Source organism: Procambarus clarkii, chromosome 56, assembly GCF_040958095.1.
Source record: "Procambarus clarkii isolate CNS0578487 chromosome 56, FALCON_Pclarkii_2.0, whole genome shotgun sequence".
NCBI classification, from domain to species: domain Eukaryota; kingdom Metazoa; phylum Arthropoda; class Malacostraca; order Decapoda; family Cambaridae; genus Procambarus; species Procambarus clarkii.
The window spans coordinates 15,915,653-15,940,652 of NC_091205.1; the positions used below are offsets into that span (position 1 = coordinate 15,915,653).

At 45.9% G+C, this 25,000-nt stretch overlaps 1 protein-coding gene across 1 annotated transcript in view; it reads right to left on the minus strand.

The window, feature by feature from the left end:
• hig (hikaru genki) overlaps positions 1-25,000 on the minus strand; it is a 140,647-nt gene that overhangs the window by 84,349 nt on the left and 31,298 nt on the right. Inside the window, exon 4 of the mRNA XM_069305766.1 lies at positions 7,201-7,302. Coding sequence (XP_069161867.1) covers positions 7,201-7,302 — 102 coding nt within the window. The remainder of the gene's footprint in view (positions 1-7,200; positions 7,303-25,000) is intronic.

Consider the following 25,000-nt stretch of genomic DNA (forward strand, 5'->3'; position numbering starts at 1 on the left):
TCATCACACCTTGCGACAGTCATTGAATAAATGAGTAATTAGCACGACTTCGGATGTGAGGGGGAGGGGGGAAAGAGATGAGTGAGGGCGGAGGATACAGGGGAAAGTATTAGGTAAAGGCTGGAGATGTGTGTTAAGGAGATGAGAAGAGATAATTAGTTTTGGGTGTGGCGCTAGGGGGGGGATGAGGTGTGGTAGGAGGGGGGCGTATAGCAGGTGTGGTAGGAGGGGGCGTATAGCAGGTGTGGTAGGAGGGGGGCGTATAGCAGGTGTGGTAGGAGGGGGGCGTATAGCAGGTGTGGTAGGAGGGGGGCGTATAGCAGTGTGGTAGGAGGGGGGCGTATAGCAGGTGTGGTAGGAGGGGGGCGTATAGGTGTGGTAGGAGGGGGGCGTATAGCAGGTGTGGTAGGAGGGGGGCGTATAGCAGGTGTGGTAGGAGGGGGCGTATAGCAGGTGTGGTAGGAGGGGGGCGTATAGCAGGTGTGGTAGGAGGGGGGCGTATAGCAGGTGTGGTAGGAGGGGGAGGTGGGGTGGGGAGCAGGTGTGTACAGGGGGGGGTGGGGGGGAGCAGGTGTGTACAGGCGGGTGGAGGGGGAGCAGGTGTGTACAGGGGGGGGGGGCATGGAAAAAGAAGATGTAGTAGATGCGGGTGTGTGAAGTAGGGGGGTTTATTGATAGTTGGGGGCGTGGGAAGGGGGGGCGTGGGAAGGGGGGGGGGTGGGAAGGGGGGGCGTGGGAAGGGGGGGCGTGGGAAGGGGGGGCGTGGGAAGGGGGCGTGAGGGAATTGAGTGTTGGGATTATCAGGGGTGACGATGTTGACGTGGTGGCGACGTGTTGACATAGAGGGATAGTAGAGAAAAAAAGGGGAGTACATGGGGGGGGGGGATGTCTGCCCAAAGTAGGGGGTGGGAGGGGGGGGGGAGAGGAAGCCCGAATAGCGAACTGGGAGAAAATCTAATCGAAAATCCTGAACATTTTCGACTTTATTTTTCCAGGTATTCTCGACTTTATTTCCATGTGGGGGACTTGTAAACTTCACTTGGGTTTACACGACAAGCGAGGAGGCTGTCTGAAGTGGCTAAATGACCCCTAATTGGGTCATTAGTGAGCAAAGTCCTATATATAGACTCCTGCCGACCATACACAATTACCGAACCTCACAATTATAAAAAAAAAAATTATCTTTATTGAATAAAACACAATATAAATCTTATATACATAAATTTTACAAGGCAATACTACATTACACATACAGTAGTATAATTATCAGTGAACAAGTGTTTCAGTATCACAAAACATCAACTTTAAACCCCTAAGTGTTATACTTATTCACTCTTTCACACACGCACGCATGCACGCATGCACGCAAGCGCTCACACAAATGCTCACTCACACATTCTCAACATTTTAAAGCTATACCGTGACTGGTCCCAACATGGCGTGAACAGCAATACTACCTTAAAGGTCATTCTTGATATTGCCAAGCTCAAGTGGAGGCTGAGAGACGGGTGACTGTGAGGGGGGGGAGGGGGTGACACTGAGAAGGGAAAAGGGTAAATATAGTGAGAATGAAACTGAGGAACTGAGAGAGAGAGAGAGAGAGAGAGAGAGAGAGGAGAGAGAGAGAGAGAGAGAGAGAGAGAGAGAGAGAGAGAGAGAGAGAGAGAGAGAGAGAGAGAGAGAGAGAGAGAGAGAGAGGGGGAGGGACAAATGGAGAGATAAACTGAGAAGGAGGGAGGGAGGAAGAACCAGGCGAAGGGAGGGAAGAACAAATAGCGAAAGAGCAATTGAGGAAGGGAAGTAGGGCCAAAGGAAAGAGGGAAGAACGGTAAGAATAAGAAGAAGAGGGAGAAATTAAGGCAAGAGTAAATATGTAATTTAAAAAAACGCTAAACAAGAGGTAACGAAGCAGAAAATTGACTGATAAATGCCTTAATCTCTGCCACAGTGATAACAAGGTGGTTAAGAGTAATGATAATGGTCAGATAAAGTATATAATACAGTCATACACAATGATATCATTGGCAGATAACACACAACTCCTCGATCCCTTTACAGGTAAACTCCAGGTAATAAATCACTTGGATCGAACTGAATGACGCTAATTCTATTCAAACCACTGAATTTGAACACAACACAAAGGGTGAATAATTTAGGAAGGAAACCTACACATAGCAACTAGGAATAAAAAGCTCTACACAGTAGGTGACTTAAATTACCTTAAAGTAAACTGGGTAAATAAAAAAAGGTGTTACAGAAGAGTTACAGAAGTTACTGAAGCAGGTGAAGACTGCTACCTCCAACAGCATGTTACAGCCACCGGTAACATCTCGACTACCTCCAACAGCATGTTACAGCCACCGGTAACATCTCGACTACCTCCAACAGCATGTTACAGCCACCGGTAACATCTCGACTACCTCCAACAGCATGTTACAGCCACCGGTAACATCTCGACTACCTCCAACAGCATGTTACAGCCACCGGTAACATCTCGACTACCTCCAACAGCATGTTACAGCCACCGGTAACATCTCGACTACCTCCAACAGCATGTTACAGCCACCGGTAACATCTCGACTACCTCCAACAGCATGTTACAGCCACCGGTAACATCTCGACTACCTCCAACAGCATGTTACAGCCACCGGTAACATCTCGACTAATGCTTGGTAAATTTGGACATATCCACAAGGGCCGTGACGAGGATTCAAACCTACGTCTGAGAGCATCCCAGACGCTGTCTTAATCGACTGAGCTACGACATGGTCAAAAAAAAAGAGTTGAAACCAGAAGTTCTACTGAACTTACTTGGATCCTGCAGCCTCTCCAAGGCACAAACCAGGGGTTTTACACAACTCCCCCCTGCACTCGAGCTATGTCAATAGGCCGTTCTCCCTCTTCATCCTTACTTCATTACTTGGTAAATTTGTTTTTTGTTACGTAATCGACCAAACCGTTAAAAAAAGTAATGTAGTACCAACCAATTAAAGCACTATAAAATTGACGTTTTCTAAGCATCGACCTCTGTAACTTAAGTAGATTTGTACGTGTCTGACGAGGCTAAACAATTACACTTTTACAGAGTAGCAAACCGAGTGACCGGGCCGGAAGCGTAATTAACCAAGAAAGGCACTGGATTATCCCTGCAACTAGTTAAGGAAATACTTGAGAGAACATCAACGTGAGTTAAGATAAAGGTAATCGTAGGAAACTCGAGAGCGATATAACATGAGAACATTTTGCAAGAACAAAGGCCAATTGATTTTCTGCAGCAGATACTTAAGTTCTCATGTTCTTAATTGAAATCCAAGGCCTTGATGAACAGAATGTGTTCACCGCGAGGTGGTATACCAAGGAGGGACAAGAGAGAGAGAGACCAGAGAGAGAGAGAGAGAGAGAGAGAGAGACCAGAGAGAAGGGAGGTGGATGCGACACAGATAAGCGAGAGTAACGCGAGAAGGGGCTCGCAAGACAAGAGATAAAGACGCAAAGAGAGGTACAGAGAAAGAGAGCTAAAGGAGGAGGAAGACAAGGAAGGAAGCGTAAAGATGACAGAAAGAAAAAGACAGAGAAAAGGCATAACTTAAAGTAAATAGAATTAGTTTTCTATATTGTGTTTCAAAGAGAAATATGAAAGAAGGAGGGAAGTAGTGAAGGAAAAAAAGAAGGACAAGGATGGAGGAATGGTAGGCAGTAGGGAGGAAGGGAAAATTGGAGGTAAATAGGGAGGGAGGCGTGTATGGAAAGGGAGATATGGGATGGAGAGGGATAGGGAGAAGAATAGTGAGAGAGGGGAAAGTCAGAGACCGATTTCTTGACAATTTTATAAAGTGGAGGCAGAAAGGTGGCGAGGACGGAGACATATTTTTATTTCCCTTTTGATGTGGGGGAATATTGGACCGTTCAGGCCACTCACTGAGTTCCGGGGACCACAGGGACCACTTTCAGTGTTCCAGGGACCACAGGGACCACTTTCAGTGTTCCAGGGACCACCTTCAGTGTTCCAGGGACCACCTTCAGTGTTCCAGGGACCACCTTCAGTGTTCCAGCGACCACTTTCAGTGTTCCAGGGACCACAGGGACCACTTTCAGTGTTCCAGGGACCACCTTCAGTGTTCCAGTGACCACTTTCAGTGTTCCAGCGACCACTTTCAGTGTTCCAGGGACCACTTTCAGTGTTCCAGGGACCACAGGGACCACTTTCAGTGTTCCAGGGACCACCTTCAGTGTTCCAGTGACCACTTTCAGTGTTCCAGGGACCACTTTCAGTGTTCCAGGGACCACTTTCAGTGTTCCAGCGACCACTTTCAGTGTTCCAGCGACCACTTTCAGTGTTCCAGGGACCACCTTCAGTGTTCCAGGGACCACCTTCAGTGTTCCAGCGACCACTTTCAGTGTTCCAGCGACCACTTTCAGTGTTCCAGCGACCACTTTCAGCGTTCCAGGGACCACTGGAAGCTATGAAAGATGGTTGTACAAGTCAAGATAATCTAAGATTGTGTAGACGGAGATAATCAACAGGGTTGTGAAGGGAGGTTGAGCAATCCAGGATGGTCGAGGCTCCCTAGACGGGCTAGTCCAACCAGGATGGGGGACTACACTATCACGACTAAATATCACCACGAACTATCACGATTCACTATCACCATACAATATCACGACTCACTCTCACCACGAACTATTACGACTCACTATCACTATACATTACCACGACTCACTCTCACCACACACTATCACCATACAATCATCACTCACTATCACTAAAATTTAGTGGGCCAGCCATAGGATTAAGGCCCATTCAGGAATATCCCTGGGAAAAAACTAGATACAATCAGCACTCACTCTCTCTTACACAATCAGCACTAACTGTCACATTACTACTCACTATCAATACGCATACTTACCACTCACTATCAATACACACAATCACCACTCGATCACTTATCACAACTTACAATCACCATTCCCTATAACCATACACAATCACCCATATCACTACAAACAATCATCATTATCGCTACCCACTTACCATTCACTATCACCATACAAAATCACCACACACTATTACAATTCACTATCACCACCACACACAATAATCACTTACAATCACCACACACAACTCACTATCACCTCACCACTCTCGCCAAACAATCACCATTCATTATAAACACCCACAATCACCACTCACTATTACCACACAATCACCGCTCATTATAACCACACGCAATCACCACAATCACACTCACTATCACCACACAATCACTACTCACTATCGCCACACAATCACCACAAACTATCACCAATCCCTATCATCATTCACTATAATCACACAATCACCTCTCACTATCGCCACACAATCCCCACTATCACCATAAACAATCACCACTCACTATAACCACAATCACCACTCACTATCACCACACAATCACCACTCACTATCGCGACACAATCCCCACTATCACCATAAACAATCACCACTCACTATAACCACAATCACCACTCACTATCACCACTCCCTATCATCATTCACTATAACCACACAATCATCACTCACTTTCGCCACACAATCCCCACTATCACCATAAACAATCACCACTCACTATAACCACAATCACCACTCACTATCAACACTCCCTATCATTCACTATAACCACACAATCATCACTCACTATCGCCACACAATCCCCACTATCACCACTCACTATCACCATAAACAATCACCACTCACTATCACCACACAATCACCGCTCACTATCACTTACCAGAGTGCAGGAGAGGGTGTTGCCCAGGTCTATGAATACTAAGTGTGGTGAGTAACTACCTGTGACCTCGTTAAGCCCCCCCCCAGCACCCCCTCCCCCCTCCTCACCCCCTCCTTCCCCAGTCCCCCCCTCACCCCCTCCCCCTCCTTCCTCAATCCCCCCCCTCCCCCTCTCCTTCACAAGTCCACACTCTCCACCTCATACCCCACCAACACACCTGCCTCACCCCACCAACACACCTGCCTCACCCCACCAACACACCTACCTCACCCACCAACACACCAGCCTCACCCCACCTACACACCTGCCTCACCCCACCAACACACCTACCTCACCCCACCAACACACCTGCCTCACCCCACCAACACACCAGCCTCACCCCACCTACACACCAGCCTCACCCCACCTACACACCTGCCTCACCCCACCAACACACCTGCCTCACCCCACCTACACACCTGCCTCACCCCACCAACACACCTACCTCACCCCCCCTACACACCTGCCTCACCCCACCAACACACCTACCTCACCCCACCAACACACCTGCCTCACCCCACCAACACACCTGCCTCACCCCACCAACACACCTGCCTCACCCCACCTACACACCTGCCTCACCCCACCAACACACCTGCCTCACCCCACCAACACACCTGCCTCACCCCACCAACACACCTGCCTCACCCCACCAACACACCTGCCTCAGGCATTCTCCTCTTTTCATGTACAACAAAACCACCCGATGATAAAAAATAAAAAATATCTTTTATAACGGTAGTCTGACACCATAGACCACCTGTGACCTCTGACCCCTACAAATGACCTCTTGTAGTGACCTTTAGAAGTGAACCTAAGGAATTAAGTCAAGCAGTGACCTTTATGACTGAGCTTAAGGAGTGACCTCTAGCGATGACCTCAAGGGATGACCTGTCACTCTGATCTCAAGGAGTGACCTGTGACACTGACCTCAAAGAATGACCTCAAGGAGTGACCTGTGTACCTCTTGATGCACCCGTAGTACCCACTCACCCTCTAACCAAATATTCCTAAAACTTAGCAACAAAAAACAAACTTACCATCACTACGGGCTCGCCATAGCCCGTGCTACTTGGAACTTTTTGTTCCAAGTAGCGAATCTTAAACAACAACAAAACTTATCATTTCAGAGGGTAGGTTACTGGTTGGTAACAGGTGCATCAGGGTGAAGGAAACTCTGCCCATTTGTTTTCCTCCGGCGTCGGGGATCGAACCCCGGTCCACGAGTGAGGTCCTAGCCTTTGCCATTCCCCATGCACTCCTCTCCCTCTCCCTCCTTTACTCCTCCTCCCCTTCCCCCTACCATTCCTGCCTGCACCTTCGTACCGTCCCCTCCCCGTACTGGGGTACCGTGCCGGTACGGGGTACGGCCCCCAAGGAGCCAGAGTGCACTTACCGTGCTCGAGGGAGCAGAGAGGCCCCACCCAGCGCCCGGAGATGCACTTGATCTTGCACACTCGCTTCTCGTCGAACGGTCCCACCACACCCATGAACATCACTCCTGTGTGAGAGAGAGACGCAGTCACTGATAGAGAGAGAGAGAGAGAGAGGAGAGAGAGAGAGAGAGAGAGAGAGAGAGAGAGAGAGAGAGAGAGAGAGAGAGAGAGAGAGACAGACAGAGAGAAAGAACACACAAACTTAGATACGACAGAAACACGTTCACACAACTAAATAGAAAAAGCCGTAAATAAAAACTTTAAATAACTGCAGGTGTGTGTGTGGCGAGGGGCTCGAACTATAGAGCGCTCACCACGGCAGGTGTTTTGGCGGGCCAGGTGCTCTAATTAGGGCGCTCAAAGCATCACCAGCTTAACCTGACATCCTTAATTAGTGCTTTGATGAGAGGCGAGATTTCCGCTTCCGCTCGCGAGTACTCGCGAGAGGCTAGTTATCCTCAGTTATCAGCTGTGTAAGGCTAGTTATCTCTAGTTATCACCAGTATGCTGGTAGTTATCTACTAACATCCAAATATACAAATAATCCAACTACCCGGGGGAGCGTTCGCGCGCCATAAGTGACGTCACGGGCGTTCATCCGGATTCAGCCTTCCAGCTGCGAACGTCGCCCTCAGATGTTTCATTAAGGGGGTCATACCTTTAAATTAATTATATACACCATCTCGTTTAAGCCTATAATGGGCAAATGAATGTTTTAATGACTCATAACTTAACGATGGAATGTTCCAGATTACATGCATTATAGACGTTAGACGCATATACCTTCGCTGTGTACTATGCATTGTGTTTATTTATCAAGTTATAGATAGAACAATATTCGTAATAATGTATACAAACACCATTCATTTTTATTACAAATATAAAGAACGGAGATGAAAAGTCGTAAGGAAGGGGGAGAGTTGGGAGAGAGAGAGAGAGAGAGAGAGAGAGAGAGAGAGAGAGAGAGAGAGAGAGAGAGAGAGGAGAGAGGAGAGAGAGAGAGAGAGAGAGAGAGAGAGTGAGAGAAGGAGAGAGAGACAGAGACAGACAGACAGACAGACAGACAGAGAGAGAGAGAGAGAGAGAGAGAGAGAGAGAGGAGAGAGAGAGAGAGAGAGAGAGAGAGAGAGAGGGAGAGAGAGTGAGAGAAGGAGAGAGAGACAGAGAGACAGAGAGAGAGAGAGAGAGAGATGGCAGGTCACATTTGCGGCTGAGAAATCACAGGCGATGATCACTGCTAGAAAGCTTATTTCAACTTTGTCAAACATACGAATGAGTGACAAAATTAAAAAAAAAGCGATAGACATCCTGGAAGATGAAGTTCGATTCCTCATTGACCATCAAAAGGCACGTGCTTATCCTAGCAAGTAAAGCAGCCAGGGGTCAGATTCACGAAGCAGTTACGCAAGCACTTACGAACGTGTACATCTTTCGTCAATTTTTGACGGCTTTGGTTACATTTATTAAACAGTTTACAAGCATGAAAACTTGCCCAATCAAACTGTTGTTATTGTTATAAACAGCCTCCTGGTGCTTCGGAGTTCATTAACTGTTTAATAATCGTAAACAAAGCCGCCAAAGATTGAGAAAAGATGTACAGGTTCGTAAGTGCTGGCGTAACTGCTTCGTGAATCTGGCCCCAGGACACTTACAGCCTTGGCCGCACCTCACACCTTGACAGTAGCGGCTGTAAAAATTTATATTCCCCACAAATTTCCTCCCATCTGTCCACGAGATGTCGGTGGACCTACTGTTATGTTTAAGACACACATTCTCAAAGTTCCTCACCTGGCTTAACTCCGTGGACAACCAGAAGTTGGCACCATAATACAAGGCGCTCAGCCTTCAGGAATCTCATTCGGAGAATTTTTTCTCAAGAACATCCCTGTATCAACACACATTCCTTCCTAGGCGGACTGGCATCTACTCAAGATATTGATACGAGGGATACAGTCTACTGACCGCATAAGGGACAGTTATTCTTAACGGCAAATAATAATCTCATAAGATCTTGCTTGCAGCTTCACTAGGAATCTCAATGATGCTCTCAGTCATTGATATTCTTGGTGAACCTCAATCTCTTCCTAATGAGAGAGAATGGAAGAAGAGAGAGAGAGCGAGGGAGCAAGTGATGGCCTCAATAATATATATATATGATTATATCCAGCCATGAATAAAGGCAGACTCAATAAAGCCGAACCAGGAGGCATCTTTATTGCCACAACCGTAATAGGTTAGATTTATTACGATGACCTACGTTATAGAGTCCCCTCCCCTCCCACACCTTTCCCTAATCCCTAGCTCCCATCTGACAATGGTCAGGATACTCCCACCTGCTACAAGTACCCTCCCACCAACCCCCCTCCCTCCACCAACTCCTCCCCCCCTCCCACCAACATCCCCCCCCTCCCTAACAAGGCAGCTGCCTCACAACCCACTATTGTCCTCCATAACCAGCGCTAAATAATTGTTTCAATCACAACAGCATAAAAGGACGGGCCTAAATAAAACAATGAATGCCATGTTGCAATCATTACTAATTTCAAAGTGAGCCCCATCACAGGCCAAGTTACAGAGCTATTATTAGGCTTATCATGCGCTGTATTTTAATTGTTGGGGGGGGGGTAGGGTTATTGTGTGGGAGGGGTAATATTACTGTGGGAGGGACGGATATCTCTTCATGCTAAATATTAAAACCTTCACCCCTTTTCTAAACCATTTATTCTCTACTTGAATATTATATATATATATATATATATATATATATATATATATATATATATATATATATATATATATATATATATATATGTCGTACCTAGTAGCCAGAACGCACTTCTCAGCCTACTATGCAAGGCCAGATTTGCCTAATAAGCCAAGTTTTCCTGAATTAATATATTTTCTCTAAATTTTTTCTTATGAAATGATAAAGCTACCCATTTCATTATGTATGAGGTCAATTTTTTTTTATTGGAATTAAAATTAACGTAGATATATGACTGAACCTAACCAACCCTACCTAACCTAACCTATCTCTTTAGTTTAGGTTAGGTTAGGTAGCCGAAAAAGTTAGGTTAGGTTAGGTTAGGTAGGTTAGGTTGTTTAAAAACAATTATTTCATGAAAACTTGGCTTTTAGGCAAATCGGGCCTTGCATAGTAGGCTGAGAAGTGCGTTCTGGCTACTAGGTACGACTATATATATATATATAATATATATATATATATTATATATATATATATATATATAAATATATATATATAATATATATATATATATATATATATATATATATATATATATATATATATATATATGTATATATATATATAAATATATATATATATATGACTTACCAAAACACAAATTAAAACATCCTCGTATCACCCCCCTCAATTCCACCCCCCCCCCAACCACCCCCACTATCCCCCCTCCCTTTCCACCTCCCTACACCCCCCCTTTCATCACCACACTACCGCTATCTTTTTTAATTAAGCTTAATCAAGCATTTACAAATTATAAACAAAACTATAAATTTTGGGGAGGACGCTTTAGACAACTCAAAAGCTTAACCACTTAAAAAAAAAACAATTAGGTTGTTTGGGTGAATATTTTTGTGTATATACGGACCAACACACTGTTTAACCTCTATCTTCAACCTCTCTTCTCTCCTCCTCTTCTGTCCTCCTCACCTCTCCTCTCACTTTCCCTCTCCTCTCCCCTCTCCCCTCTCCCCCCCTTTCCTGCTACTTAGCCTCCCCCCCTCCCCCCTCTCCCAGGCTCTCCCCTACCCCGTCATGGGAGTAAATTTACCCTCACATTAAATATCCTCAAGCCAAGGCAACCCAATATACAATAAGTCAAAAATATATTTAAAAATACTGCCTATAAATATCTCCCCTCGGGCGCAACACACACACACAATAATATATATATATATATATATATATATATATATATATATATATATATATATATAAATTATATATATATATATATAATATATATATATATAATATATATATATATATATATTGTTGTTAAATATGACCGAAAATGTAAGATTAATAATTCTAACACGAATTTTCTCAATATTTCTTATGTTTCTTTTTACTGTCGATGGTAATTGAAAAATCAATTCTCCAAAATTCATTTTTATTTTATTTATTACAAACAAGAAATAAAAATGAATTTTGGAGAATTGATTTTTCAATTACCATCGACAGTTAAAAGAAACATATATACATAATACAATGTTAACGGTTTTGAACCTAACAACCTATATTCTGTATACTCACTACAGTCACTATACAAGCCCAGGTTAAGTCCCTACACCATTCACGGCCTCCACATGGGCCAGGCCCAAGTGAGGATTGCGCGGAGTGAGGATGCTCACCCCCGGGGTCCCCCCCCCCCCACCAGACCTCGACATCACTGCGCTTCAAGTGGGACTCAAGACCCCCTGAAGGACGAGCCCTCGAAATCTTCCTTCCTCACAGCCTCGGGCCAATAAAAATATTGGACACAGTATTTACATAATCCACTTATCCGTTAACTACTCCGTATTCAAATTTGGCCACAGGCTGCATTTGATATATATAATAATAATAATAAATAATAATTATTATAGTGAATAATAATATCAAGATATGAATAAAATGCAATACAAAATTTAATAAAATTGAGAACGTTTTGGTAAAAAATGAAAACATTTGTGTGAGCCGAGTTTATACGTTTAATGGAAGGCATTCAGTTCTCAGCGGCCGGCCAAGATAGATCTTAAAATTTAGTTAGGATTACGAAGCTCACGAGAGTAATTTTGGCGGGTTATAATTCCCTATTGCCAGGATGAGTCCTGAGAGGAGAGTCCTGAGAGGTAGAGTCCACATGGTGAGTCCTGAGAGGTAGAGGCCACATGGTGAGTCCTGAGAGGTAGAGGCCACATGGTGAGTCCTGAGAGGTAGAGTCCACAAGGTGAGTCCTGAGAGGTAGAGTCCACATGGCGAGTTCACATGGTGAGTCCACATGGTGAGTCCACATGGTGAGTCCTGAGAGGTAGAGTCCATATGGTGAGTCCTGAGAGGTAGAGTCCACATGGTGAGTCCACATGGTGAGTCTACTTGGTGAGTCCTGAGAGGTAGAGTCCACATGGTGAGTTCACATGGTGAGTCCACATGGTGAGTCTACATGGTTAGTCTACATGGTGAGTCCACATGGTGAGTCCACATGGTGAGTCCACATGGTGAGTCCACATGGTGAGTACGACATCTGTGCCTCATAGGCGTACCACATACACACATACATCACATATCTGTACCTTACAGCTGAACACAAAGCTGTACTACACATCTGTACCACTACAGCTATACAAAGCATTTGTACCACACACCTGTACCACACAAATGTACCAAACACCTGAACCACATGTACAATGCACGCCTGCACCACACAGTTGTACCACACACACCTGTACCTTACAGCTGTGCCCCACACCTTTACTAAACATCTGTACCACACAGTTCTACCTCACAGCTGTACAAAAAAAGCTGTACCATACACCTGCACCACACAGCTGTAACACACACCTGCACCAAAGCTGTGTTATACACCTGCACCACACAGCTGTACCATACACCTGAACCACATAGCTGTACAATACACCTGCACCATACAGCTGTAGCACACAGCTGCTCTACACAGCTGCACCACACATCTGCTCCACACATCTGCACCACACACCTACACCACACAGCTGCACCACACACCTACACCACACACCTGCTCCACACAGACACGCATATAATCCTCCATTTAAATTCTTATTCACTTCGTCGCAACTTACAATTTTCCTCTCCAACTGAAGCAGTAAATCTTGAGCGAGTTAAATGGTGGTCCTGGTGAGCTGAATGGTGGTCCTGGTGAGGTGAATGGTGGTCCTGGTGAGGTGAATGGTGGTCCTGTGAGGTGAATGGTGGTCCTGGTGAGCTGAATGGTGGTCCTGTGAGGTGAATGGTGGTCCTGGTGAGTGAATGGTGGTCCTGGTGAGCTGAATGGTCGTCCTGGTGAGGTGAATGGTGGTCCTGTGAGGTGAATGGTGGTCCTGTGAGGTGAATGGTGGTCCTGGTGAGGTGAATGGTGGTCCTGGTGAGGTGAATGTTGGTCCTGGTGAGGTGAATGGTGGTCCTGGTGAGGTGAATGTTGGTCCTGGTGAGCTGAATGGTGGTCCTGGTGAGCTGAATGGTGGTCCTGGTGAGCTGAATGGTGGTCCTGTGAGGTGAATGGTGGTCCTGTGAGGTGAATGGTGGTCCTGGTGAGCTGAATGGTGGTCCTGTGAGGTGAATGGTGGTCCTGTGAGGTGAATGGTGGTCCTGTGAGGTGAATGGTGGTCCTGGTGAGCTGAATGGTGGTCCTGGTGAGGTGAATGGTGGTCCTGGTGAGGTGAATGGTGGTCCTGTGAGGTGAATGGTGGTCCTAGTGAGCTGAATGGTGGTCCTGTGAGGTGAATGGTGGTCCTGTGAGGTGAATGGTGGTCCTGGTGAGCTGAATGGTGGTCCTGTGAGGTGAATGGTGGTCCTGGTGAGGTGAATGGTGGTCCTGTGAGGTGAATGGTGGTCCTGGTGAGCTGAATGGTGGTCCTGTGAGGTGAATGGTGGTCCTGGTGAGCTGAATGGTGGTCCTGGTGAGCTGAATGGTCGTTCTGGTGAGGTGAATGGTGGTCCTGTGAGGTGAATGGTGGTCCTGTGAGGTGAATGGTGGTCCTGGTGAGGTGAATGGTGGTCCTGGTGAGGTGAATGGTGGTCCTGGTGAGGTGAATGGTGGTCCTGTGAGGTGAATGGTGGTCCTGGTGAGGTGAATGGTGGTCCTGGTGAGGTGAATGGTGGTCCTGGTGAGGTGAATGGTGGTCCTGGTGAGGTGAATGGTGGTCCTGGTGAGGTGAATGGTGGTCCTGTGAGGTGAATGGTGGTCCTGGTGAGGTGAATGGTGGTCCTGGTGAGGTGAATGTTGGTCCTGGTGAGGTGAATGTTGGTCCTGGTGAGGTGAATGGTGGTCCTGGTGAGGTGAATGTTGGTCCTGGTGAGGTGAATGGTGGTCCTGGTGAGGTGAATGTTGGTCCTGGTGAGCTGAATGGTGGTCCTGGTGAGCTGAATGTTGGTCCTGGTGAGCTGAATGGTGGTCCTGGTGAGCTGAATGGTGGTCCTGGTGAGGTGAATGTTGGTCCTGGTGAGCTGAATGGTGGTCCTGGTGAGCTGAATGGTGGTCCTGTGACCTGAATGGTGGTCCCAGCGAGCTGAATGGTGAGTGGTGACGTCATGGCCAGGGGGGGGGGAGAAATAATGACGTCACCTTCCGTAAGCAACAATGACGTCATGGCCAGCGGGGCGGAAATGACGTCACCTTCCAACATTCCATATTTTTTTTATTTATTAAACTATTATCCCAAAGTTATTAAAGTGGAAATTTTATGAATTATATATTCATGAATCACACATCTTCCTCGGACTCTCAAGAGAGGGTGGAGGTGGGAAGGAAATGAACTAACTCGCGGTAACATTTTTAAAACATTTTTCACCCTCAGTTTACATAATTTCTGGACGAGTGGCGGGAAATTCGAATCTCCGGGAGACTCGCTCTGGAGGATATTTTATTGGAGGGTTCGTTCCCTCGGATCTAATTCATCCGCCATCAGCTGAGTATGCGCGTTTTTTCCCCCCTTCTAAAGAGCTTATAAGCGGGAATAAAGTTAGGGTACTGGACGTTGTAATGTGTGCGTCAGGATATTGTTGGAACCACGAAGCCTCATCGCCCGCCATGTTCAAAACAACATATGCTCCAACACATGTGCCCAGGCACATGGTTCAAACACATGCTCCTCCAACACGTGTGCTACAATTTCCATGATTGCCAGGAAGTTCTTGGCACTGTTCGTCGCATGTCACTCCTATACAAACTGGAAAAACAGGCTGGTGTATCACGCAGAGAACTACAGTGTGTGAAGGAGTACCTTTCAGAAAGAAGACAAACTGTCATAGCAAGAGAACTGTCAGAATACAGAGAGGTATAACCCTGGAAACACAAACCGAAACTGTCTCCATTTTCCGCTTGTTACAACTTGTAATAAAGTTGTTACATCTTGACTTAACGTGTTTATGACGTATTAGAACGTTGTTACAACTTGCTATATTGGTTGTTATAACTGGTTAGGTGTTAGCAGTTGTTCGAACGTTGTACCAACGTCGTAGTTTCGGTGTGTGTTTGGCGGGTAACGAGTGGTGTACCTCAACATTCGGTATTGGAACCCATATTGTTTTTAATATACGTAAACGATCTAACAGAGAAAGAATGCTCATTCTTATCCATGTTTGCTAACGACGCTGAGTTAATAAGGCCAATCAGAACTGAGGAGGACTGCAATGCACTACAAGAAGAACTACCCAATCTCCAGAGATCGAGAAATGGCTACTAGAATTTAACCCTGACAAATGTAAGGTTATGAGGATGAAGTTGAAGCAAGAGGGCCACATCACCAGGATAACGAGGACAACATACGCTATACTGACTAACGTCTGGTTATCCTTCACCAACTTGGACAATGATATCTTCCGAGCGCTGTATACCTACTTTGTGAGACCTATTATTGAGTATGCTGCCCCGGCATGGAACCCTCACCTAAAGAGGCACAAAACAAAATAGAAAATTTCCAAAAATATACAAAAAGTTTCGTTCCTGTGGTAAGGGGACTGAGCTATGAAGAAAGACTGAGGGAACTGGACCTCACTACCCTGTAGGAAAGACGGAATAGCGCAGACATGATAACGACATGGACAAACTGAAGGAATGGTCCGACAAATGGTTGCTAGAGTTTAACCCAAGAAAATGTAATGTAATGAAGATAGGTGCAGGGAGCAGGAGACCAGATACAAGGTATCATTTGGGAGATGAAATTCTTCAAGAGTCAGAGAGAGAGAGAAAGACTTGGGGGTTGATATCACGCCAGATCTGTCCCCTGCAGCCCACATCAAGAGGATAAGATCAGCGGCATATGCCAGGTTAGCCAACATAAGGACGGCCATTAGAAACTCATATAAGGAATCATCCAGAACCTTGTATACCATATATGTTAGACCAATCCTGGAGTATGCAGCTCATGCATGTAGTCCGTATCTCATCAAGCACAAGACTAAATTGGAGAAGGTTCAGAGGTATGCCACCAGACTAGAACCCGAGCTGAGGGGTATGAGCTACGAGGAGAGACTACGGGAGCTAAACCTCACGTCATTGGAAGACAGAAGAGTTAGGGGAGACATGTTCACCATATAGGATTCTCAGAGGAATTTATAGGGTAGATAAAGAATTTATTTAACACAGGTCACACACGCACTAGGGGACACAGGTGGAAAATGAGTACCCAAATGAACCAAAGAGATATTAAAAAGAGCTTTTTTTTTAGTGTCAGAGTGGTTAACAAATGGAATGCATTGAGCAGTGATGTGGTGGAGGCTGACTCCATACACAGTTTCAAATGTTGATATGATAGAGCCCAATAGGCTCAGGAATCTGTACACCAGTTGACTGACAGTTGAGAGGCGGGACCAAAGAGCCAGAGCTCAACCCCGCAAGCACAACTAGGTGAGTAACTAGGTGAGTACACACACACACACACACACACAGGGCGCTTTACACTGCCTACGTAAGGCCAGTCTTAGAGTATGCCGCCTCATCATGGAGTCCCCATCTGAAGAAGCATATAATGAAACTGGAAAAGGTTCAGAGGTTTGCAACGAGACTCGTCCCAGAGCTACGAGGGATGGGGTATGAGGAGCGCCTGAGGGAACTGTGCCTTACGACACTAGAAAGAAGGGAGAGGGGGGACATGATAGGAACGTATAAGATACTCAGAGGGATTGACAGAGTGGACATAGACGAAATGTTCACACGGAATAGTAACAGAACGAGAGGACATGGATGGAAGCTTGAAACTCAGATGAGTCACAGAGATGTTAGGAAGTTTTCTTTTAGCGTGAGAGTAGTGGGGAAATGGAATGCACTTCAGGAACAGGTTGTGGAAGCAAATACTATTCATAATTTTAAAACCAGGTATGATAGGGAAATGGGACAGGAGTCATTGCTGTAAACAACCTATGCTCGAAAGGCGGGATCCAAGAGTCAATGCTCGATCCTGCAGACACAACTAGGTGAGTACAACTAGGTGAGTACACACACACACACACACACTAGGAACACTCCCTCTCCCATCATCATCTAGCCTCCTCAGCCCAACAATTAAACAGGGAATCATCGTATGAGTTTTCATTCCAAGCTTTTATCTAGCTCTTGGAGACGAACGAGGCCATTAATCTTTCACATTTTACCACTATAAATATGATATATGACAGTGTAGGGTGCTGGAGGAGGTGAGAAACTGAAGAGTGGTGTTGGAGGGGGTGGAACTAGAGGGATGTAGAAGTAATTGAGTGAAGGGAAGGTTGACCTGCCTGGTCCTCACCTATCTTGAGGTTATCTTGAGATGATTTCGGGGCTTTAGTGTCCCCGCGGCCCGGTCTTCGACCAGGCCTCCACCCCAGGAAGCAGCCCGTGACAGCTGACTAACACCCAGGTACCTATTTTACTGCTAGGTAACAGGGGCATAGGATGAAAGAAACTCTGCCCATTGTTTCTCGCCGGCGCCCGGGATCGAACCCAGGACCACAGGATCACAAGTCCAGCGTGCTGTCCGCTCGGCTCGACGTAGTTGCACTCTACAATATTACAGGGACCATTGTCACCTGCACACCTTGCGATACAATATAATCTATTCAGCCCTACACCTATATCAAGCCTGCAGGCGAGGAGTCACAATAACGTGGCTAAATTATGTTGACCAGGACCACACACACTAGAAGGTGAAGGGACGACGACGTTTCGGTCCGTCCTGGACCCAGCATTCTTATACCCCAATTTGTCACTGATCTCTCTGACAACTCCCCCCTAGCTCTGTTTCCTGGCAGGTAGGTACTCTTGAACCCAGTTCAACCTTCATTCGTTTATCTTCCTCTGATGGTCCAATCACATCTCACCTACCCACATACCTGTGTCCCCATACCGCTACCCACATACCCTGCCCTAATACTCATACCCTTACAGCTCTTCCCTCATGCCCTAATCCTCACCCCTCACCCCTCCCCTCCCCATGTGTTTTAGCTCCGGGTGAGGTGAGTACTCCACAAAAACAGCGTGCTTAATTTATGAAAAATATAGAGCTTTAATTAATTCATTAATCCTTATAAGTATCTTGTACGTCGTGATCATATCCCCATCTTCACGACATTTCAAGGTTAAAAAAAACTCCAAATCTGTATTCCTCTCTTTCTGGCTACATATCAATCTGTTTTATGTCTCAATCCGTCAGTTTGACTGTCTGTATGCATGCCTGTTTCCCGTCTAGCAGCCTGTCTGTGGAGCTACCTGTCCACCCGTCCATCCCGCGGCCCCTACGTCACTGATTCGATAAAGTACACTCTCACTGTTTTGACAATTCTATTACTGTTGGCCAGTGTGTGTTGGGAGAGGGGAGGGAGGGACATGGGGGTAGAGGGGGGCAGTGGGAAGGAGGGGCAAGGGGGGAGGGGGGAGAGAGAGAGAGAAAGAGAGAGAGAGAGAGAGAGAGAGAGAGAGAGAGAGAGCCAGTGAGAGAGAGAGAGAGAGAGAGCCAGTGAGAGAGAGAGAGAGAGAGAGCCAGTGAGAGAGAGAGACCCAGTAAGAGAGAGCCAGTGAGAGAGAGAGAGAGAGAGAGAGAGTGAGAGAGAGAGAACCAGTGAGAGAGAGAGACCCAGTAAGAGAGAGCCAGTGAGAGAGAGTGAGAGAGAGAGAGAGAGAGAGAGAGAGAGAGAGAGAGAGAGAGAGAGAGAGAGAGAGAGAGAGAGAGAGAGAGAGAGAGAGAGAGAGAGAGAGAGAGAAAGAGAGAGAGAGAGAGAGAGAGAGAGAGAGAGAGAGAGAGAGAGAGAGAGAGAGAGAGAGAGAGAGAGAACCAGAGAGTGAGAGAGAGCCAGTGAGAGAGAACGCGAGTGAGAGAAAGCGGAAGTGAGAGAGAGCCAGCGAGTGAGAGAAAGCGGAAGTGAGAGAGAGCCAGCAAGTGAGAGAGAGCCAGCGAGTGAGAGAGAGCCAGCAAGTGAGAAAGAGCCAGCAAGTGAGAGAGAGCCAGCGAGTGAGAGAGAGCAGCGAGTGAGAGAGAGCCAGCGAGTGAGAGAGAGCGCGCGAGTGAGCGCGAGTGGCTTTGCCACTGGATAAAAACCCAAACAAATAATTCCAACTTTCCAAATGTGTTGTGAAATATGAAACATGAATCGGATTCCGGCTCCATCAAATGCTAACGGTTTATGCAAATTGGAACGCCACTCCGAAATGAAAACAGATTCGAACACGTGAAGGTTGGCAGTAATTCATGATTATTTTTTACCAAGCCTAATCACGCTGATCTAATGAGCGTCGTTTTTGGTGCTTTTGTTTTGGTCTTGAGCTGCAGAATGGAGAGACAACAGGAAATGAAAGGTGAAGGAAATGAAAGAACTGGTAGTGCTTTCATTCCATGCTTCTTTCATTCTTAAATTACTCTTTTTAATCTGTTCCGCATTCTGATTTTGGTAATTGCAAAATCTTATATGTAGGAGCTATTATCTATATCTATATCTAGGAGCTATTATCTATATCTATCTCTAGGAGCTATTATCTATATCTCTATCAATATGAGCTATTATCTATATCTCTATCAATATGAGCTATTATCTATATCTATATCTAGGAGCTATTGTCGTTATCTAGGCTTAGAACCCTATATTTCTCAGCAATAAAGTGCATCTTCTGTCCATTTTAAAAACTCATCTACGTCGCCTTGAAGCTACTTTGATTCTTCTCAATTAATATCCTGCTTTTTTATCGTTTGTAACTTTATGAATGTTGGTGCTTAATCGTGTCTGAAACCTGTGTGTATAAACAGCAGTTGTTCCAGCACAGCGCCCCCGGGGGTCACTGTACTCATCACTGGCTCCTAGTTGGACTCACCGCTCTCTTGGAAATAACTAAAATAATTACGATAAGTGTTTTGGGTAACTTACGATAACCTCTACAATACCTTCTGCCTCTAACTTACTAACTCTCATGAGCCATAGTATCAAACCTTTTGCTTTATGCTTTAAACAATATATTACTATGTCGCAATCTGATTCCTTATACACCTTTTGCTATAAACAATGTATGCTATGCAGCAATCTGTTCCCTTATACACTGATTGAAATATACGGGGGGGAATAATTAGTAAAATAGTTAAACAAGGATTTGTAAACCCATAGACTGATAACGACCCATATACACTCATCAACCCCATAGCCTTGCCAATACACAGATTGAATACGCAAAGCCATCAATCCACAGACTCACAAACCGACTGACTAAACCCATAGACTCACCTACCCATACCCCTCACCACCACCACACACTGAACAACACAGTGTGAAAAATTCACTCTCACAAACAGAGTGGTAGACAGTTGGAACAAGTTAGGGGAGAAGATGGTGGAGGCCAAGACCGTCAGTAGTTTCAAAGCGTTATATGACAAAGAGTGCTGGGAAGACGGGACACCACGAGCGTAGCTCTCATCCTGTAACTACACTTAGGTAATTACACAAACCCACCAAGTCATAGACTCACCACCTATAGACTCACCTACCCATACCCCTCACCACCACCACACACTGAACAACACACAAACCCACCAAGTCATAGACTCACCAACAGCCATAAGATCATTGAGAGGCGAGTGTGAAGGTCTCTCCAAGACAGCTCCACTAACTTCCTCTTGCTGCTTCAACACGAAACTTTACCCCCAGAAGAAAGTTGATGAGCTGCGAGTCCCTTCCAAGACGCAGGGGGGCGGGGAGCGGAGGGAGGGGGGGATGGGGGGGCAGTGGAGGGAGGGAAGGGATGGGAGTAAGGTAGGAGAGAGGGTATGATGGAACAGAACCAAAAGTCTTTATAGCTTTCCAGTAATTAATGACGGCCTTTCTCGCGTGGTTGGAGCTGTCACCTCCCCTTCAAGAGTTCTGAGAGAGAGTAAGAGAGATGACAGAGGTGAGAGAGGTGAAGGGAGAGGAACAACAAGAAGACAGAGAAATAAATCTAGATAAACATAGTGTATCAGCATAATAAAACATTACTGGAACGTTATCGGAACATTGGTCTATCAGAATACATTGTTTTGGCCCCTATTACGGTGAGTACATCTTACAGCTCCTCCCACTATCACTTCCCTAGGAAGTAATGTGGTGGAGGCTGACTCTATACACAGTTTCAAGTGTAGATATGATAAGAGCCCAGTAGGCTCAGGAACCTGTACACCTGTTGATTGACGGTTGAGAGGCGGGACCAAAGAGCCAGAGCTCAACCCCCCCCCCCCAAGCACAACTAGGTGAGTACAACTAGGTGAGTACTAGGCACTCATTCATCCCCGTCACACATCAGCTGATCTTTGTTTACATCGCCAAGTTTTTATTTTATAACCCATTCTTACCGACTGCAATCCACGTCACTTTATTTATTTCATTTTTTAAGAAAACCGGAAGACAAATGTTGATTTTCAAGGAAGTAGTCAAAGAAAAAGAGCAAATTTCAAATTGCGAACCTCAAAAGAATTTTAACCAAATGAGGTCCCTTTAGCCAGTAATTACCACCAGTAAAACGGGGGTAAGTTAGTGGATTATAAGTACCGTCGTTTCTGTCTTGAACTCGCTTTGTGGTGCTCAGTTATATATGCTTGCAGGGGGAGAACGAACTTCAGCTCCTGGGCCTCGCCTTTGCAGCAGAAGCATAACGATTCTCGAGTCTTGCCTTTCATGACGAATAATTTTGAAATAGTGAATGGAATCAGCATTTGTAGCCTGCCCTTCTACTTTGCTCTCAACTCTTATGGCAAAGACGCCCTTTGCAACGTCCCCCATTGTTGGTCTGAGTAGTTTGTTCCTACCGCCACAGCTCTGTCAGGTGCCATATGGTTGTATCTTCCCCGTCTAGTGCCACATATGGCACTCTCTTCGTCTAGTGCCACATATGGCACTCTCTTCGTCTAGTGCCACACATGGCAAATGGTTCACTAATCAGGCACGCACACACACACACACAATGAGCAATGTTTACCTGTTGATTGACGGTTGAGAGGCGGGACCAAAGAGCCAGAGCTCAACCCCCGCAAGCACAATTAGGTGAGTACACACACACACACACACAGGAGGTCCTCGCCTCTTGGTGTATAAGTAGTGCGAGGTTACATCACCAATCCAGCGCCCTCCAGAGTTTGATTGGTGTAACGGGTCTTGTCTTGATTTGGTGCTGGGCTTGTAGCCTGGTGGATAGCGCGCAGGACTCGTAATTCTGTGGCGCGGGTTCGATTCCCGCACGAGGCAGAAACACATGGGCAAAGTTTCTTTCACCCTGAATGCCCCTGTTACCTAGCAGTAAATAGGTACCTGGGAGTTAGTCAGCTGTCACGGGCTGCTTCCTGGGGGTGGAGGCCTGGTCGAGAACCGGGCCGCGGGGACACTAAAGCCCCGAAATCATCTCAAGATAACCTGCCAATGGCTCCAAGCAACAGCCTGGTGAACCAACCTCACAAGTCAAGCCTGGCCAGGCTTAGGGGGAGTAGAACAACTCCCAGAACCCCATCAAGCAGGTATACCAACCTCTCCAGGATCGTTAAGGCCCAATCACCAGCTCCTTGACCTTTAGCTTGATCTTTCAGTGGCTACAAGTAGGGCTTCTTGAGGTTATCTTGAGATGATTTCGGGGCTTAGTGTCCCCGCGGCCCGGTCCTCGACCAGGCCTCCACCCCCAGGAAGCAGCCCGTGACAGCTGACTAACTCCCAGGTACCTATTTACTGCTAGGTAACAGGGGCATCAGGGTGAAACAAACTCTGCCCAATGTTTCTCGCCGGCGCCCAGAATCGAACCCGAGACCACAGGATCACGCGTCCAGTGTTCTGTCCGCTCAGCCACCGGCTCCCTTGGCTTGGCGATCTTTTTCGAGGTCCGTTCTGTGCAAGCGCCCTGTTGTGGCATGCATACTGTATTGAGGTATTCATAGTCTTGGGATATTCATACTGTATTGTGGTATTCATAATGTCTAGTGGTATTCAATTTTTATTTGGAAAAGAATGTCATAATAAACCAAATTTAATCTTCCCAAAATAACATTCAATAACAGAATACACTTCCTCTGGCGATGTTAATTAAGATTACAGTCTTGTGAGCAATCTTAACAGTGACCAGGTATTCTAACCACCTTGTTAATCTGTCAGTAGGTTAATTACCATGACAGGCTACCAATTACCTTAATGGTCTAATACTTACCTTGACAACCACTCTTATAGTCTCTCAACCACCCGGACACCCCCCCACCCCCAGTTTACCTTGACATGATAACTACATGTAAACTAAAGAGTATACAGTTAAGATTAAGATTAAGAATCCCAGATTAAGGCAGCGTCTGGGATGCTCTGGGATGTAGGTTCGAACCCTCGTGGATTTGTTTATACAGTTTGTGTTAAGGTGTAGGGCGGGTTTTTTATTATTATTATTATTTTGTACCACAGACGTGGCCATACATTTACAATGCTAACCAGCATATATACATTTTCTCGGGGTGTGGAACACACCCCGCGCCACTCAGCCAAGGAGGGCAAATCCCCTTGTTTCACACCCTATTAATAGTTTACCCAAGTTCCTGACGGTAGCTCAAAGTTGTTATGAGAGAGAAGAATAGGCACGGGAAGGAAGAGGGCGCAGAGAGCAGAAATAGGGGGGGGGGAATAGAGGGAAGAGGGGTGAGAGCAGAGAGAGAGGGGGGGGGGGAGAAATTATGATTTACCAGTCCGATTGATGCTTGTTTGAATCTTTATTTATGTCTCATTCTCTGTGTTTTATCATGGATTTAACTCTTTGTTCTCTTTTCCATCTCTATCTCACGCTCTCTATCTCCCAAGTGCTATAGAGCCCATACTTTCTTTGCTCTTTCCCCCTGGTAATTACCTTATATTACCTTACCTCTATTTCACTCTCTAGTTTTCTCACTCTCCCATACCCTCTCTGCGGCCCCCCCCCCCACCTCCTCTCCCTCAGTCTCTCCCTATCTTCTCTCTCTCTCTCTCTCTCTCCGTATTTAACTCACCATCCCCCCTTTCTCATTCCCTCCGAGTCGGCCAGCAGCTGCCAGAACTCTCATTCTCATTCTCTCTCTCTCTCTCTCATTCTCATTCTCTCTCTCTCTCATTCTCATTCTCTCGTCGGTTAATTTATGTTCAAGAGTTAATGAACGACGAAATCTTCGATAATTGGTCCAAACTACGAGCTGGCTCGCTAACTACATCATTCTAAACCACTCTGTACAGATGTAACTATTTATCTGGATCTTGTAAGGAAACGAACAATCATCAAAGATCTACACTCTTCCAACCTATATAACCTAAGAGAGTCAAAAGTCATCATTTGTCTTCAAGTAATTAGTTTAAACTTATGTATCTGTATTAATTCGTCTATAACGGGAAGTAATTTGTCTAAAGATTTTTGACAAATAAATTTTCCATCGTAATTTGTGTAAAGTTATTGGCCTAAAATAATTGACTAAAATGGTTGGTAAGACACAGATTGCCAACCCAAGTTACTTATCCCGAAGACCAAAGTTACTTATCCCGAAGACTTAAGTTACTTATCCCGAAGACCA